General features: G+C 30.4%; 1 protein-coding gene across 1 annotated transcript in view; it reads left to right on the top strand.

Annotated features, from left to right (window-relative positions):
- The window catches only part of LOC127719723 (uncharacterized), a 164,002-nt gene that overhangs the window by 11,435 nt on the left and 134,658 nt on the right, over positions 1-17,909 (top strand). Inside the window, exons 7-31 of the mRNA XM_052225961.1 lie at positions 38-123; positions 569-627; positions 1,719-1,840; positions 2,549-2,639; positions 2,795-2,909; positions 3,205-3,379; positions 4,164-4,353; positions 4,539-4,747; positions 5,213-5,328; positions 5,588-5,814; positions 6,923-7,068; positions 7,856-8,032; positions 8,717-8,875; positions 9,083-9,225; positions 9,525-9,595; positions 9,943-10,109; positions 10,888-11,054; positions 11,720-11,909; positions 12,495-12,659; positions 13,501-13,680; positions 14,140-14,287; positions 14,739-14,816; positions 15,425-15,576; positions 16,197-16,335; positions 17,165-17,377. Coding sequence (XP_052081921.1) covers positions 38-123; positions 569-627; positions 1,719-1,840; positions 2,549-2,639; positions 2,795-2,909; positions 3,205-3,379; positions 4,164-4,353; positions 4,539-4,747; positions 5,213-5,328; positions 5,588-5,814; positions 6,923-7,068; positions 7,856-8,032; positions 8,717-8,875; positions 9,083-9,225; positions 9,525-9,595; positions 9,943-10,109; positions 10,888-11,054; positions 11,720-11,909; positions 12,495-12,659; positions 13,501-13,680; positions 14,140-14,287; positions 14,739-14,816; positions 15,425-15,576; positions 16,197-16,335; positions 17,165-17,377 — 3,685 coding nt within the window. The remainder of the gene's footprint in view (positions 1-37; positions 124-568; positions 628-1,718; positions 1,841-2,548; positions 2,640-2,794; positions 2,910-3,204; positions 3,380-4,163; positions 4,354-4,538; positions 4,748-5,212; positions 5,329-5,587; positions 5,815-6,922; positions 7,069-7,855; positions 8,033-8,716; positions 8,876-9,082; positions 9,226-9,524; positions 9,596-9,942; positions 10,110-10,887; positions 11,055-11,719; positions 11,910-12,494; positions 12,660-13,500; positions 13,681-14,139; positions 14,288-14,738; positions 14,817-15,424; positions 15,577-16,196; positions 16,336-17,164; positions 17,378-17,909) is intronic.

The raw sequence follows: 17,909 nt of genomic DNA, 5'->3' as shown, positions 1-17,909 counted from the left end.
AACATACCTTTGAAAAAAATATTGTTGGTTGTTACAGGTGATGCATTACCACAAAGACCTTGAAGTTATACACAGTGTCTTAATAGAAGAAGATTTCGTATCACCTACTAGACCTTCTGCAAAGTAAGTACTTGTTTTATAAATCATGGGATGTCTTAAGTCAGAAAATAAGTTAGAATTATGGTAGTATGGATTCATTTCTTTCTGAGCCTTCGGTCTTCATGATTTAATTTAGATACAGATTAAGACATGGTCTTTTTCATATCATTATAACCCCATTTTCATTTTGTGGATTTGCCAAAAATACCTTTAAAGCCTATATAGATTAATACTTTATTGAGCATTTTAATTCCTGGTTTACCTATGTCCATGAAGTCCATAAAATTTGTAACTCCACAAATAATAATGAATCCAATGAGTTATTCTGAAAATGATTGAAATACTTGCCACTGGAAATGAGGCAAACCATCAAATTAAACTAGTGAATAGGTTTAAATATGGCAAACCAAATATATATTACTAACAGAATTACAAGAAAAAAGTATAAGATCTATTTTTTCACTTCTAGGTTTAATGCATTGCATGGAATGAGGAAAATTAAAGCAGTCAATGAATTCAGTTCCATGGGTATGTATTGAAATTAAAAATTAAGAGATGACTGTTATGAATTATTATTTAAAAAACCTACTTACAATTAGGGTTTACCTATACATTAATGAATTGTAGTTTAGTTGAAATAATTTGGTTAAGGTTACACATTGTTGCCTTGCCAAAGTTTTTATATACATATGTACAAAATATAAGAACATTTTCTCCCCTCACACATTTGCTCTCCTCATTTTAAAATATTCTTTTGTGAGCTTCATTTATTCAATTTTGCATATATATTATATTCAAATTATTTCATCCTTTCAGAGAAATCTACAAAATATGGTAAAAAGCAAGTCTTTTTAGATTGATAATTTTTTTTTTTATGTAAAACTTGTCTGGCAAACAAAATTATGAAAAGGGAGTCTCAAGATATATTTTTCTTGCCTCACTAATGCATATACATATTTGTTGTCATAAGCTTTATATATAGATTCTACCACTGCATCGAGTGTGATACGATATTTATCCACTCAAGACAGTTAAATTTTTCAAATATTTAAAATTTAACTGTCGAGAGTGGATAAATATCGATTACACGAGATTTGGTGGTGGAATCTGTTTCTCTAATGATTTTCAAACAATACGCAGGCAAATTTATTCATTTTTTCGACTGATCTGCAAAAAGATGTGCTCTTTCTATGTGACGTCATCAGGCATGGTTGCCTTTTTTCATGCCGTCACAATAGGAAATTCAGAGGAAAGCAAGAAAATTCGAAGTCATAATTTGATTTTAACCAATGAAGAACTGAGATCAAAGGAACCATACATTGATTAAATTTTTTTTATACAATGGGTGCAGAAAGGGATATATTGACGAAGAATTAGAGAAAGTTTAATAAACTTCTCTGAGAATTTATACATTTTAACCAGTTTATCGAAGTTCCTTCAATAATCTATTTTTATTTCTGTTGATTGAAAGATATGATTTTCTTTGTTTTATCATTCACTTAAAATAAGTTATGTAATATTTAAAAAAAGAGCGAAAAAAGAGAACTACTTAAATTTCAATTAACTTTTTAAGTTCAGAGGTGAAATTCTTAATATGTGTAAATAATTCGATTTTGTAGAATTTCCTGAGATGAAAGCCATCAGTAAAGGAAGTCTATCATATCTGACAAGAAGGTTTGAAAGAGATGCTGTCACTAAACCAATGCTTGGATTAGAAGAATCAACAATCCATGTAACCAAGGTCAGAACCTTATATTGTATATCATGCTTATTTATCATAAAACGTTCAACGAATGTCTGGATAGTGTAGCTCTTGCTTCTCAATGAAAATAAATGAATCCACAGTATGACTGAAGAGAGATATAAGTTAACTTCTGTAAGACAGCAACCCAACATCATAAGTTTTTCTAAGATGTATATATCTGGAGGTCATACAACATTCAAAGAGTATTAGCAATCAACTCATATGGCAAGTTCTTTATCACCTGAGCCTTTGATGCTAAATAATTCAAGAAAGATGATCAATACTGAAATGATATATATGGACACAAATATGGAAATAGCAACAACAATGTTGTAGAGTCACATGATATTTGAGAAATATAAACTATTTTTGGAGATGCTCATCATATGGTTTGAATAGGGACATAAAATATAATCCCTAGAGTTTTAAGCGTACCCTTCTCTGCAAATTAACAACCTTTTCATTGACTCTAGATTGACTCAGGTTGATGGTTGCAAGGTTAAACATCAGCTTTTTGCAGTCTAGCTTTTTTTTTGTTTTTTCTCTGAAAATGCTTGAAATATTTGTTACTTGGTATTGACAACAATCAATCAATTAATTTAAGGAAATCATTGAACAAGTAATACAGTGATACTTTAATTTAAAAAAAAAATCAGCTCCAATGGTCTAATACATGTATTGGAATTTTATCTTATCTTTTTTCAGATGACAAGAAAAATACCCATGCTTGACAGGGCTAAAGCTTGGCAGTACATCAAAGGGAATATAACCTGTATGTGGACCCAGCCTGAAAATGGTAAATATATCATAACGACAGAAAAAATAATCATAATAAATCTCATTTAAACAATGTCAAATTCAACTAATAAATGAATCATGTTCTCCCAGGCAAAGATATCAGCTAGTAAACCTCCAACAGATTAGATGTAAAAATGTTCTATTTATTTACAGGTCGTACATTGGTAGCAAATGCTTGTTTCTTCAAGATAGTCGATGTACTGAAATCAATACCTGAAGACGAACTTGTGAAGCTTGCTAACTACTACTTCGTAGAACTGAAATCAGAGTAAGTCACATTCCTCCTCAAAGTTAATTGTATTGTGATATAGAGATAGCAGTGTAAATTTTAAGTTTATTAAAAATTTTCATTAAAACAGTTTTACTTCAAAATATTAATGTAGAATTAGTTTTGATGAATTTTCCTGTGCTTTACTGTTGTGATTAGTTTTTGAATTACAACCAGAAGAAATAACTATTTAAAAACCCATTTAAGCATGAAACTGAGAATTGTCCTTACCAACATAAGTTTGGTTCAAATGAATTATTTGCTTTTGTTTTATTTAAATTGGCTTATTTTTCAGTCGTTCAAGGTATGTAGGAGCAATGAACATCATGTTGGATGCCTTTGGAGTCATCTATACAAACTTCAGTGAGAACCTCCTGGCAGATTATATTCTAAAGAGTCCTGATCCTAAGCCTACACTTATCTTAAGGCTGCTGACACACATTGTAGGAAAAGACAATCCACCACATGATGTATGTATTGAACTTAATACACAAAGTTTATAATAAATTAGCTATATTTTAAAGAACTGTAAAAAACTATTCATAACATTAAAGTGATAAAAATGTTGTGTAAAGCTGAAATCTGTCGAAACTAAACCTGTAGATTGACTGCTTTAAATGCAATTAGTGAATATTAATCTGATTATATCAAACCTCAGTCTAACAATAAAATGAATTCATAAATATTTATTTTTAGACAGGATTTACAGAAAATGCATGGACATTGTTTATTATCATTCTTATATAATTTCTGAAAAAAATACTTTACATAAAAGTTGTGTTATGATATACGCTATATTTCTTGTACTATTGTGAAAACTTTGTGTTGATGGATGGTCTTTGATATGTTGGAATCGTATATTTCGTGGGTACGAAGTTTCATGGATTAAGAAAACATTGTCTTTTTGTGGATATTTGATTTCACGGTTTAATAAAATTTTGCATACAAGCCTATAGAAAATTTGTGCTTCGTTGAACATTTAAATTTGTGTTTCACATTTTTCCACCAAATCCACAAATAATAATGAATCCACAGTAATTGCTGTAAAGTTATTCATGACCTTTAAGACTAGAGGTGATTAAGAGTTACAAATATTGAATAGGCACCTGTCTATTATTTAAAAACTATATTGACCTCTAGATTTCTTTTGTTTTCTTGTGTCGTTGGGCTGCTGTCTCATTGACATATACCCCAGATATGATTTTATTTATTTTAGAAAAGTATAAATTGTAGCTTGATTCATTCTTATTTTAGAATATCATAGCTGCAATGGAAGACCTTGTATTTAACAAAGATAACCACCCAGAAGAAATGTACAAAGAGGATCTCCATGAAAGGGTCTTGCTCTGTCTTGGCTCAGTGTCACATAAGTTATCAAAAGTGGGTCGAGAAGAGGAAGCTATCAGCATAACTGTACGAGTTCATCAATGGCTAGGAATACATGGTAATATCTTTATTTTGTGTTTTGAACCTATCTATATTTGTTTTTTCTTAAATGCAAGAAATGATAATTCCTGAGTTCTTTCATAACAACCATCCCTTTTTCAGAGGATATCCCTACAATAGGGGTTAAATTGATTAAATCTGCTTCAATTTTTTCACATAAATATTTTTTGTATATTTTGTTAGATCCATTTGAATACAGAAAGAAAAGAGCAATTCAGAGTGAACAGGAGCAGATTGATTACGACCATTGGAGAGTGATTCTGTTAGAAACACTTGGAAATGCCAGAATGGACTTCTCTTTTGAATATATTGTATCACATATCAACTCAACTAACTCAGCTTGGATCAAAAGAGCTGGAGTTCATGCTCTTAGGAAATATGAACATGAAATGGTGAGTTTTATGCAGGTTTTACAAAAAGACATTAAAAAAATCTCCAATTTTGTACATATACTGTAATTTGCGTAAACTTAGCTTAAATGGTCAAGAAAATGTTGAAGAAAACATCAATATATTGTTTAATTTAAGTTTTCATTTGTTTCAGTGTCAAAGTTTTTTTCTATGAAACCTATGCTTTTCATAAAAAATGGATATCAAGAGTTACTTCCTGTACAGAACGAATTGAATTATTTTAAGTCTTAACATTCACTAATAATAAATTTTAGTTGTCTCTCTTTTTAGAAACAGTTCTAAAGTCATGATCCAAATTATTTTTAAGATGATTTTCAAACTTATAAAAGTTTAACAAAGTGTAACAAACTAAATTCCATCTATGTTATGGACATATAAAACTGTTTTTGTCATTACCTTGACATACATAAAAAAGTACGGCAATAAGTCATCACATTTTCTTTTCAGGCTGCTGATGAGATGTATAAAGCTGCCATGTATGATGAAAATGATGAGGTCCGTTACGAGGCTTTATTGCAGTATCAGGCACATCCTCAAGCAAGGATTATAACACCTTTAAAAGCGTAAGTTTAAGAAAGAAGGACTTTGAAAAAAAGTATAGCAAAAGTGCTGACCTCCAGGCAAGTTAAAAAAAGGGGAAGTCCATTAAGACTGTCCATCAATCAACGGAACAAGTGAAAAAACAACTGCCATATTCCTGACTTGGTACTGGCATTAAAATTAGTTGGTTTATTACTGAAATTGTCCAATTAAATCAAAAAGTGCCTATATAGATTACTGAATTTCAGTGTTTTTTAAAAAAAAAATTATATTTTTATCCAGGCGAGAAGAAGTTAATGGAACTGGTATTATTGATCCATATGAGTCTGGAATTATGGAAATAGCACCTCATCGCAGAGAAAAACGAGACTTGGGTTTTCTGGAAAAGTTTCCTAAGATAAACTTTAGACTTGAGGCTCCAAGTGTTGATTGGAGAAAAATGTTGGGATCTGAATCTATAGGTGCTGCATTTGGTATTATCATGTATAACATGCTGGATCTGAAAATTGGTAAGTTCTCACCATTTTTATTTTGGCTAGAAATATAGCATTTACACACCTCTTTGTTTAAAGACCTCTGGTACTGCAGATATCACATACTCTTAGGAGTATTTGACATTGAGGGATGACTTAAAATATATGGAAATACTCAATTATATCATGATCTAATAAATACCTGAAAACAAGCCAATTGGGCATTTTGAATGTTTGAAAATGAATGAAGCCAAAGTTATAATCATTATTGTAATAGCAAGAATTTTTTTTCATTCTTTACAAGAAAGTAAACAAAATGACTGACAAAATTTATAAATTATTGTACCTGCATGCACATTTGCATATTGAAGGCTGCTAATCAATTTCTTTAAACATTAAAAATGATTTTTAAAAAATGAATTTAGTGAGCAACAATTTTTGGTGAAGTTTTTCTTGTTGTAAAGTTTTTCCAACTACTGAAACTCCAAACATCTTCTGTTTTCTCTCTCTCTCTCTCTCTCTCTCTCTCTCTCTCTCTCTCTCTCTCTCTCTCTCTCTCTCTCCCTCTCTCTCATATAAACAATACAAATGTATTTGTGAGATATGCTTATCCATTTGAAATGTGCATCACATCAAATGACATTGAATAGTCATACCAAAAAATTTGTTGTTCTTAATATTTTGTTTTTTTCTACATAAAATGGTTGTGAGCATGGTGAGTGAGCAGTATTAAAGTTTTTTCCCTCAATTTAAGATGAATGATAAACAGCTTGAAATATTATAACATCTTCTAAATCTATATTAGAATTTCCAGTTTTGAAAAAAAGGTGATATAATTATAATTAATTTTTTTTATGGAATTTTAGGAGCAAGCAAGGTCAAAGAGCAACAAATTAATTAGATTTGTATTGAATTAGTTATTTTCATCCTCATGTTCACTAGGTGTAATTTAAAAAAACGAAAAGGCCGCATTGTTAGGGGAAAATATTGGTTTGGGAAATTTGAATTTTACCCACCTAAAATATTCAATTTATAGGTTTCTAAAGTTTTTTTTTAATGAAGAAATAGTTGTTCTATACAAAGTTTAGGTCAGATTTCATAGAAAATATGTATTTTTTAAACATTAATGTAATATCTTTTGTAGAGCCGTTAAGTGGTCATTTGAGAATAAATGTTCACGATGAGGCCTATGCCAGAGTACTACTTGGAATTTTGGACTTCAACTTGGACTTCTTTGTAGCCAGACTTTGTTTTAAAGGAGGCACCCAGTACAATCTGAATATTTTACAAGTATGTTGGATAAAAAAAAACCCCAGTATTTTGATGGTTTATCAAACATTGTCAGTTAAACAATTGTTTATTTTAAGGTTAACAAAATGTATATTTTATCACCGGTAGTTATAAATATGATAAATATTTGAAAGAGAATCAAATTGAAAAGGATAAGAGGCATTTTTTTTTTAAAGTTCATCTGTGAAACATATACAAGGGATTTGTTGGACATTGTACTTTATAGAGTTATATGTAGGCATCTGTATTCACACTGTTTTGATGTCATCTTTTCATTTTTTTTTATGCAAATTGCTTAAACGTGTTAAGTTTGACCTCAGTTATTTTAAAACATGTTAACTTTGACAACAGTTTAATATTTTCCCTGAAAAACTTGTATACTGTAAATTCAGAAATTATTGCGTGCATTTATTATTGCGATTTTGTCATTTTAGACTAAAATGCGATTTTAATTTTTGCAATATTTAGAAAAATCCTGTTTGATTCATCTAAAAATTTCAAACTGCGAGTTTTAATTATTGCGATGATAACCCTGTCGCATTTTTCGCAATAATAAAAACATCGCAATAATTTCTGAATTTACAGTATTCATTGAAAAAAACGTGTATAAAACTGAATGGATATATTCAGATATTCAATTTCTATTCTATAGTATTTTGTGCAATTTGGTTATTATGTTTTTTTCCAATTTAAAATGTTCAGAACAACAATAATTATTGTCCCCTAATATTATATATTGGTATAAGCATGACTTGTCAAGGAGATTTTATTGTTGTTTTACTTTTAGGAAAATGACATGAAGAAGATAGCTCAATTGGCCACTCAGTTTGACAAGAAAGTGAAAGAGATTGTTGATGGTATCGAAACAGGAGTGAGGTTGTTTAAAGACCTCATTGGTGGTCAAATAAGCATCAAAGACATTGTTAATGAATTCATAGATGCCTTGAAGGAGTTACCTGGCAAGGTAAATATTCAAAATGGAGTTAACTAAAAAACAAAAATACTGTAATTGTGCAAGATATTTATTTACTTTCTCAAGTACAAAAATTAAGGGAATATAATTTGACCTTAATATGTCTAACTTGTCTCCCCCTATATAAATACATCAACGAAATCGGGAAAAATTGATTGCTGCAGAGTTGGGTAGAAAGGGGGAAGGATGATTGCTGCAGAGTTGGGTAGAAAGGGGGAAGGATGTTTGCTACAGTCTTGTAGAAATAGGGAGAAGGATGTTTTGTTTTTTGCATATGGTTTTGATATCAATGAAGGAATGTATGTAAATTAAGTCGCAATGACCTACATTTTATAAATTACTGATTTTTTTAAAAGTTTTGATTAAAGGTTTAGATCATTGCCATATAGAAATGATATTTTGTCAGTGGGCAAGTGTTAAAATAAAACAGACTCATTTAAAAATTAGGGCACTCTGATCTCAATTATCAATGACTGATTTAGTTTTTTTTAAGGTCCAGATTTCAGAGATTGTATCTTTAGAAAATTTGGTCAATATGGTTTATGATGATAACGATAGACCATACAGATATTAGGTACTATATCTTCATCTTAAATTCAAGTCTTTCTTACATTATGTCTAGTTTATTTGATTGTATTGGAGAATTCTTATGTTTGTCTTAATTATTTTTAACAGGTTTGGGGTCTTAGAGACAAAGCAGCCAATGTGATGAAAATGTTAGGACAGCTCGATGAGGAAGAGTTACCTCCATTTTTAAGACCACTCAGAAATCTGATTGTGAAAGTAACAACAGTCTTTAATGATGTTAAAACAGATATCATGAACTTTTATAATGTAAGTTGATTTTAAGTTATATATAGATGATCCTACTTGAAACCAGAAGCAATGTCAAGGTGAGGAAAGATAGTTGCAGTAACTTCGTTTTATTTACTATTTGATTAATTTTTTAAAAGAAACAGAATTGTTTACCCGTGTCATTTCTACAAATAAATATATTTAAAGCCTGAAATGTTTTTTTTATGATATATTTTTATCTTTCAGACATTGGTGCAGACTATCACTGTTATAATTCCACAGAATGCCAAATTAATCTATGAAAGTATCGTTGATATCATTGATGGTTTCAAGGTCATAATGAAAGATCCTAAGACAGCTTTAGTTAAGATTGGCAAAGGCGTTGTACAGTGAGTATACTCAAATTCAATACATAACTGCTAATAATTGTGTGGCTGTAGAACTATCTTAACAAGTCATGAAAGTAATGCAATGCATAAAGTTCTAAGAAATATTGATACATAAAGTTCTATGAAATATTGATACAAGTAAAAAAAGGGATTTGGCTAGATTCTTATCATACTTTTATTAGTTGACCTTTTAAAAAATTGCAATATTGGTGAAGACATTTAAATTGTGTCAAATGTTGTTTTTAAATAAAAGACCATAATAACGTTTCTGCTCCTCATTTGCATTTTTTTTTTTTCAGAATTTTTATGTCTATAAAGGCCTTACTTGATGCCAAGAATAAAACGCAAGAAGCCTGCTTCTTTTTGAAAGGTAAGTTTATATACAAAAAAAGTTCCTGTAAAATACAGAATGAGAATAAAATAATTTAGTCTATCCTCCTTTTATCTTTATTCACAGTTAAACTAAGGTCAAGGTTTGTAACTAAGGTCAAGGTTTGTAACTAAGGTCAAGGTTTGTAACAATGTTGAAGACACTGAAAACATAAAAATAACCAAATTTGCTTTTCTGGGTCATATTACTTCCTGTTAACTTTTAGCAGCATGGCTCAGGTGAATCCAGTTTTTGGAACTGGGAGATTATTAAAAGGTCTGTGAGTCAAATACAGTTGTTGGTTGAATCAGATGTCATTTGTGACTAAAATATGTTTTATTTTGCAGATGAAAAACCATACTGGTGGGATATTACAACAGTTTTTGAGGAAATTTGGGCTCTTTCACAACAAGCCGTAAAAGCCTTGGCTCAAGGTGGACCAAACTGGATAGCAACTACTGTTATTGAAGGAGACGATCCTGTTGCAAAATTCACTAAAGGCAAAGTTTCGCAGGTAAGTTAGACCTATCAGTCCTATGAAGTGATTTTCTGGGGTTTGGTATATTTTGAGTCAGCAATAAAGCTGATATCAAAGAAATTGTATTTGCAATACTGTTGACTGTCTCAATGGTCTCATAATAGTGCTTGCCTCAAGAGTGGGAGAAAAATGGAGACTTGAAAATTGATATTTGCATTATCTCTGTAAAAGCACATTACATTTAGTAGTTAAGCCAAGACATGACTTCCTTCACACTAACCTTGTGAACAAGCTCATTTAAATGGAGAAAGAGCAAAGACTGGTCGACCCCGAGTCAGAATACAGTAAATTCAGAAATTTTTGCAATGGTTTGATTATTGAAAAATTGTGACAAGATGGGTGTCATAAAAACAAAACTTTGTATTTTAAATTTTGATAGCATCATTTATATGCAGTTTTTCCTGAAATTGGAATAATTTAAATCACATTAGTGTAAATTGTTCAGCAATCGTAATACTAAATTCATGCAATAATTTCAGAATTATCAGTAATGTGTTGGCATAGGTTGAAATATCTTCCTATGAACTGTCACCTTGTGAACTAGCATGTAACAAATCTGGCTCAGCATGACAGTCTATATTAAAGGAGAGCTTATATTCATATTGCGTAAACATGTTCTCGTCCTGAATATGCATTTAATTAGCCGCTGGACGTTTAATAGCCATCCATCATCATCATCTATATATGTCCATCTGTATTTAGAAGCTTTTATTATCATATAGCTTATTTAATATTTTTATTCTTTTATTTACAGCAACAAATAAAAGAACAGATCATTGATAATTTAACTAACATTATCGATGAACTTTTGGAACCGTTTGATGATCTGAGAGGAATGGCAGATAAATTCATGAAAAAATATGGAGATTTCTTTAGTCTAGTGAAAAAAGTGAAAGAGGCATATTCAATACTGAAGGAAGGGTATGTTTTAAGTCAGTTCTGTTTAAAACACTTTTGTTTTAACTTTTTGGAGAAACATTTATAGGTAGGGATTTGACTAACAAGCTTAGGGTGTTAGCCAACTAATATGGTTGCCATTATCTGAAAACAAAGCATAGGGATAAAACAGCTATACTGGTCTTCAAGCTTGCAAGGACTGATGATTGATGGGAAATAGTCTGGTGGTAGTTATCTTTCGAATTATCATATAAATGTCTGTAGCTATTGGCATTATTTTCACTGTTATTAAAGATAGGAAGTTTCAGAAAAATTGTACTTGAAAATTTCTTTTTAATTGAAGTTTTCAGTTTAAGACCTGACATTTAAACCATTAAGTAAGACAAATTTTGTTATCCTCATAAAATTTTGTAAATTATTGAATAAATGCAGTTATATAATCTAACTATTTCTGTACTAAATTGTCAGGTTGATATCATAACATGTCATAATTACCATATTATACAAAATAATACATAAATAATCCAAAAGATCATTGAACTACATCATTATCTTCCATAAGGTTGTTTAATAATATTTTAATAAAATAAGGATATGCTCATATTTAGATTTTTATGTATTTTTCTGAAGTCACATATGAATATTTCATAAAATACATATATTAATGACACAATTTAACATTATTTCAGATATGAATTTGGACAGTCTATCATTAACACAATTTTTGGACCCAAATGCCACAAGGACTTTCCAAGACTGTACAGATTAGATGCAGGGCCTTGCAGCGGAAAGGGTTTTTATCCTTCAACGATGGAAAAAGGTGGCCAAGCAGAATATGCTGTAGAAGGGGTGGACCTTGAAATTGATGTTGGAAAGATAGTAAGTATAATCTATTTAAATAAATGTTGGAGGATAGGAAAGAAACTTATATAATGTATGTCCTTTGATGTTTAATTGATGATGATAATTAACCTTATTTGACACTAAATGTATACTTGTTTTTTTTTCTGAAAAGTTGAAAATTGTATCATTATTTGAAATTAATGAAAATGATGAACAAATTAAAACTTTTTATTGTGATTTTAAATGTTGTTTTTAACGTAAAATGGAAAGTTCCCTTTACAACGAAGAAAGCATAAAGAACCCTATTTTTATATTTTTTATATTGCACAAGATTTACATTTTTTTCAACCAATGTCAACACAATTGACTCTTATTCAAATATATTTAATTTTTGGGTATGAAAATTTCTTATGATTAAAAATATGGGTGGTGCTTGACTTATGGGGGAGTGTATATAAAAGTGAAAAGTTATAGCATCAGACACTATGGCTATGCTTTATTATTTTGTTTGTTTCAGATATTATAGTCTCAACATATATGTGATCTTGAAATTATATTTAATATGTTTTAATGTGAAATATGTAAATTATTGAAACTAACAGTTATAAATATTTGTTACAGGTGATTGCTCCATTTCCTGGACTTGTTTATAAGGGAGACAATCCTGATGAGGTCATCATTGAGGCAAACACAGCTGCCTTAAAGGGAATAAAGATTATTATAAATGGTGTTAAAGTCAATACAACTATTCTGCATAAAACAAACCAACTTTACATTGAGAACAGGGTAAGTTTACTTAAGGAAATAACTTTGCTATACAGCTTTATGATAGATTTAACTGTATTTTTGTTATTAAGAAAAACTGAAAAAATAATATGGTGACAATTTATATGCCCCCACCTACAATAGAAGGGGACACATCCTCATGAATTCTTAATTCCTTATATTTTCTCAAAGCATTTTCTAAGAGCAATCTTCTCAAATGTATTTCAAAATTCCATCATTTGAATTTTTATCTGAATACATACAAGTCCTTTTGATTGATGGATTGAATGATTGGTGTTTAACGCCACTTTCAGCACTGTTGGCTTTTTTGTGGCGATCAATTTTTATATGGTAGAGGAGGTTGGAAAAACCCATCGACCTTCTGTAGGATAATTTTCGATCTTAGTCAACGAAGATTGAAGTTGATCACACCTGCCATGTGCGAGATTCAAACTCACAACCTCAGTGCTGACAGGATATTGATACAGTAGTTGAACTACTTAGACCACTTGGTCACCAAGGCCCTTAGTAGTGCTTAAGATTAGAAATATAATCCTTACAGAATATGCAGAATTCTGCAAAACATGTAGCTTGAAAAAAAAAGCATGGTAACCTCTACTTTATATTATGTTTTTGATAATAGTATGATTGAAACTGCATTAAACAAAATATTTTTTGTTTAATTGTTTTAGTTTCATTTCTCAAACTACCTGAAAAAATTACAAGATAAATTATAGTAAAGATTCCTCTACAGTTTTCAGTTAATGTTCAGGTTTGAGTCTACATGCTATAAGTTTGTCCATTAATGACCCCATATGTCATCTGTTGAACCCAAATAACATGATGTTTTTGTTATTAATAGATTGCTGCAGGAGCTCCCATTGGTACTGCAAAACAGTCACCTTGTTATCCGTTCAACAGTATCCACTTTGCCATGATGAAAGGCAATGGAACTGTCGATCCTACTAAGTTCCTGTCTCCAAGATTCTTTGAAGTTCCAAAGTGGATACAAACATGTGATGACTACAAATTAGTTTATAAGGTAAGTAAATACAGTGCACTCTCCTTTTGATTCCACCATTTGGACCAAACTTACTTTTTAACAATAAACAAGGGTGACAATGTATTGAGTGAGAAACTCATGAAAAGCATGGACATATTGAAAAAATTTAATCTAAAAAATGGATGGCATTAAGTTATTTATTCACAACAGTTAGAGGCATTATAACATGGCAAGATTTATTTCAATTCCGTTATTCAGATGAGAACTTGCATCTTTTGGAACAGATAAAATGAAATGAACCCTTATTATCAATGAATTGATTAAGACCTAAAAAGGTGAAGTTATTGTAAAACTCTATTGACAAGCTGTAAAGGTCAAGTTAATTACATACTGGTAGAGGCTTCTGTGAGATGACAACATTTGGATTTGTGTAGGAATAGGGTTGACACCTTCTGAAGACACAAGTTAACATTAATAACACTTGATGTTCATTTTCAGTTTGAGACTATAGCTGCTGGAGTAATTGTGGGACTTGGTGGACAGGCTCAAAATAACACCAGTCCAAAGTTAGACACAAGTAAAGTTACAGCACCTGCTGCACCGGCACCTAGTCAAGACCCAGGGGCAGAAGCAGACACCATTAAAAGTATGTTTCCACTGCTTTTATCATTTTTTGAATTTAGGAAAAAAACAAAATAAAAAATTGCAGTATAAGCAGCAGTGTGAACTTTACATTGTAATTTATGCCAGTGAACATTAAACAAGCAACAGTCATGTCATTTGAAATCTTAGAAATACAAAATTAGAATTTTGGGCTTCTGACATTTAATTTCTGACAATCATTATTGATGATTGCAAAGAATATTTATGAGTGACAAAGTTCCCAAGATGTCTACATAATGTTTGCTATTTTAAAGATAAAAGAAATAGATTTCCAGAATCTTTGAAGAAATTATGTTACGTTTGTATTCAAATTTGTTTTTTTTTTGGTGCTGTTTTGAGTACACATGCATAAACAGTTTTTACAATCATAATAAATAAAAAAGATGTATATTTACACACATTATAAACTTAGATGTAATAATATTTTGTTATAGGTAACCCAGATGGAATGTATTCCAAAACTAAGGCTAATGCAAACAACTTACCTGATGACTCCAAAAACGGGAAGAAAGGTATGTTTAATTGTTTAGGGGCCAGCTGAACCCCGCCTCTGGGTGCTGGATTGTTTTGCTGCATTGAAGGCTTTGGGCTGTTATCTGCGCTTTGGATGGGTTGCTGTCTCTATGACACATTCGATATTTTATGGTACAATTCAATTGAATATGCAATGTTAGGTAGTACATAGTGATGTTTTCATCATTTGTATTAAGAATAATTGACATGAAGATATATATTTATGCAACTCTTTAAGTAATTCTTTAATCTATGGAGACAATTTAAGTTAGGAAACTGATTTATAATTGTGGATTCGATTACTTTTATCACACATTGTCTTTTAGTTTTTTTTTTAATTTTGAATGTCCGAATTAAATTTGTACATTAAAGTGTTATAGCACTTATTTGAAAAAAAAGGAATATCCTGTTAGAAGAAAACTAGCTAGCAGCTGTTTAAATTTTACCTCTTTCAAGAATTTTTTTTATACAGAACTAGTTCTTGCTGAAAGGAAACATTATTGTTTTCAACAAAAGTCGCTATTGGAATTTATTGGATTTAAATTTTGAGTATTATTTTATTATCAATTTGTTCATCATTGATTAATTATTTGAATGTATTTCTTAGGTCCATTTGCATCCCTGATGGCGAAAGCAGACAGCTTTATGAAGAAGTTTTCTTTACGTAGACTGAAAATGGGGACAATAATTGAGTTTTTAACCAAATTGGGCATGACCGACAGCAGAGCAAAGTTTGTTCAAGCTCTCAAAACTTTGCAGGTTAGTGATTATATGAAATTTCAAAATTCCAAATTTAATACATGGATTGTGATTTGTTTTATCTTAATTTTATTTGTGCTGGTTTGGTTGTCTAGAAGTTATAAAATATCATTATATTAGAAGTTTTCTATATTTTTTTAAACTCGTTTGTACATGATTGCTGTTTTCTTACCATCCAATAGCAAACACAGCAAAGAAATACATGTACATAAAATAAAAAAAGATTTGAGAATACATGGCATGAAACCAATTCTTGCACAGTCCCATATCATCTTGTATTTAGATTTATGATGAAGGGGACCCAAGAAGTCCATTAAAATATATACCCTGCCAGTAAGTACTATTTTATGGTAAGGTAATTCGCTGTTTCAGAATCTAAAGGACCCCAAAATGAAAACTACATCACCTCATTGGTTGAATTTCAATTGTTTTGGAAGTTGTTAGCCAATCACAACGTTTTGGTCTACACTTTTGAAAACATTACCCAGAATGCATTAGAATTCTGAAATGGCAAATTGTAAATTTGATCAGGTGTAAAAGTTGACATATGATTGAAATACCATGATATATAGATATAAGTAGCATCTTTTTTAAAAATTGTGTAAATTCTGTTTTTGCAGGCAATAATTGACAACAAGCCATGTTTCAACCCACATGAACTGACAGATGAACAAATCAAACAGACACTACAGGAAAGAGGGAAACCAATCAATGGAACTAGAGCCCAAATGATTAAAAGAATTATGGACCAGGATAACCGTATGTAACTGTTGTTTATAGAATTGCTACATGTCCATTGCTAATTTACCTTTCTTTACTCCATCTACAAACATACTGCAATAAGAAATGATTGCCTTTATACTTATTAAGGCAAGAGCTCAAAACATATAAGAATTCCAGGGCAATCATTATAAAAGAATTATTAGTAAAGGTACTGGGGATTTATTTATTTGTGATTTCATGGGTAAAGATAAACCACAAATTTAAATGTTAAACTAAGTACAAATGTTCTATTGATGTATATGCAGACTTCATCAAAATCACAAAATTAAATATCCATGGAAATACTATTTTCCCTAAATCCATGAGAAAGCTCCTTAGAGCTTGTGTTGTATATTTGACTTATGCCGATTAAGATAATTTTTTCTGGTCTTATCTTATCTTATAAATGAATCCACAGTATTACAATTCCATAATAGGAAATGTTTTAACAAGTTGTTGATTGAGAACAGTTTAAAGGACTTGTAGCAAGTCTATTGTTGTAGTATTTCCTTAAAGACAAAAGAGATTCATTTGACATAACTATGTATTCAAAATGCAATTGACAAATCATTAATTTTATGTTTACCTTTATTCAATGCTTTGTACTGGAAGTAATTCCTCAGACACAAACATCTAAAATAAAGAAGCACCGAACCTATAATTTTTAATGTATTTTATGTTATATTTTAGAAAAACCAAATGTAAGAAAAAAAAGTCTTAGATGTTAGTGACTTAGTGTTGATTTGACCAGTTAACCCTTTTTCATCTATTTTATATTTGCAATTTTATATAATGGTCTTATAACTTTATTATTTTTTTTTTGCAGAATGTCCATTGATGTCTTTCACATTGCCAAAGAAAGTATACTGTATCTTCTCCAGTGATTGTATGGCTGTAGAATGCTGCATGAATGTCAAAATATCCATGTTTCTCAGAGTGGTTAAAGCTTATGCTAATTTTAACCCATGTACTTTCAAGTTCAGCTACGGATTTGATGTGTTTAAGGGAGAAATACAGCTTCCTAAACTAGATTTTGATGGTATGTTAATCCTGTGACAGAGGCAGTTGAGCCACTAATTATGTTTTGTCACTTCACATAGCTCTTTGTCATATCAAAAGAATATTTGTAGTATGTCAATGAGACAGCAATGTAACAGCACCATAAAACCAAATCTTCATCTAGAGGTCAAAGTTTAAGTTTTAAACAATAAACAAGTGTCTATACCATATTTAAATCTTTAAAACACACTTAGTTCGATAAAGTCAACTGAGACTACCAAAGATCTGGTTTTAACCGTTGATAATTTTTTTATTATGGACAATAAATTTACTTACTATTTATTATCAGTGTTGAATGATGAATGTTTATTGAAATTAAAGTTATAATTGTGTTGTTTTAAACACTTCATAGAATGGATTTGGATGTATTCCTGGGCAATGTATTCTAGTTCCATCAAGGCATGAGGTTACAATGTCCTATTTGACTACAGTGTCAAGGAAAGTAATTTAAGTGTGAATACTTGAATAATGTCATAATAATAAAAAAAAACAATAATTGTACTTCAACAAGC

This window comes from Mytilus californianus, unplaced genomic scaffold (assembly GCF_021869535.1).
Source record: "Mytilus californianus isolate M0D057914Y unplaced genomic scaffold, xbMytCali1.0.p SCAF_11, whole genome shotgun sequence".
Taxonomy (NCBI): Eukaryota; Metazoa; Mollusca; class Bivalvia; order Mytilida; family Mytilidae; genus Mytilus; species Mytilus californianus.
Note: the sequence above shows the minus strand (reverse complement) of the source record. Positions and strands in the feature narration are given on the sequence as shown.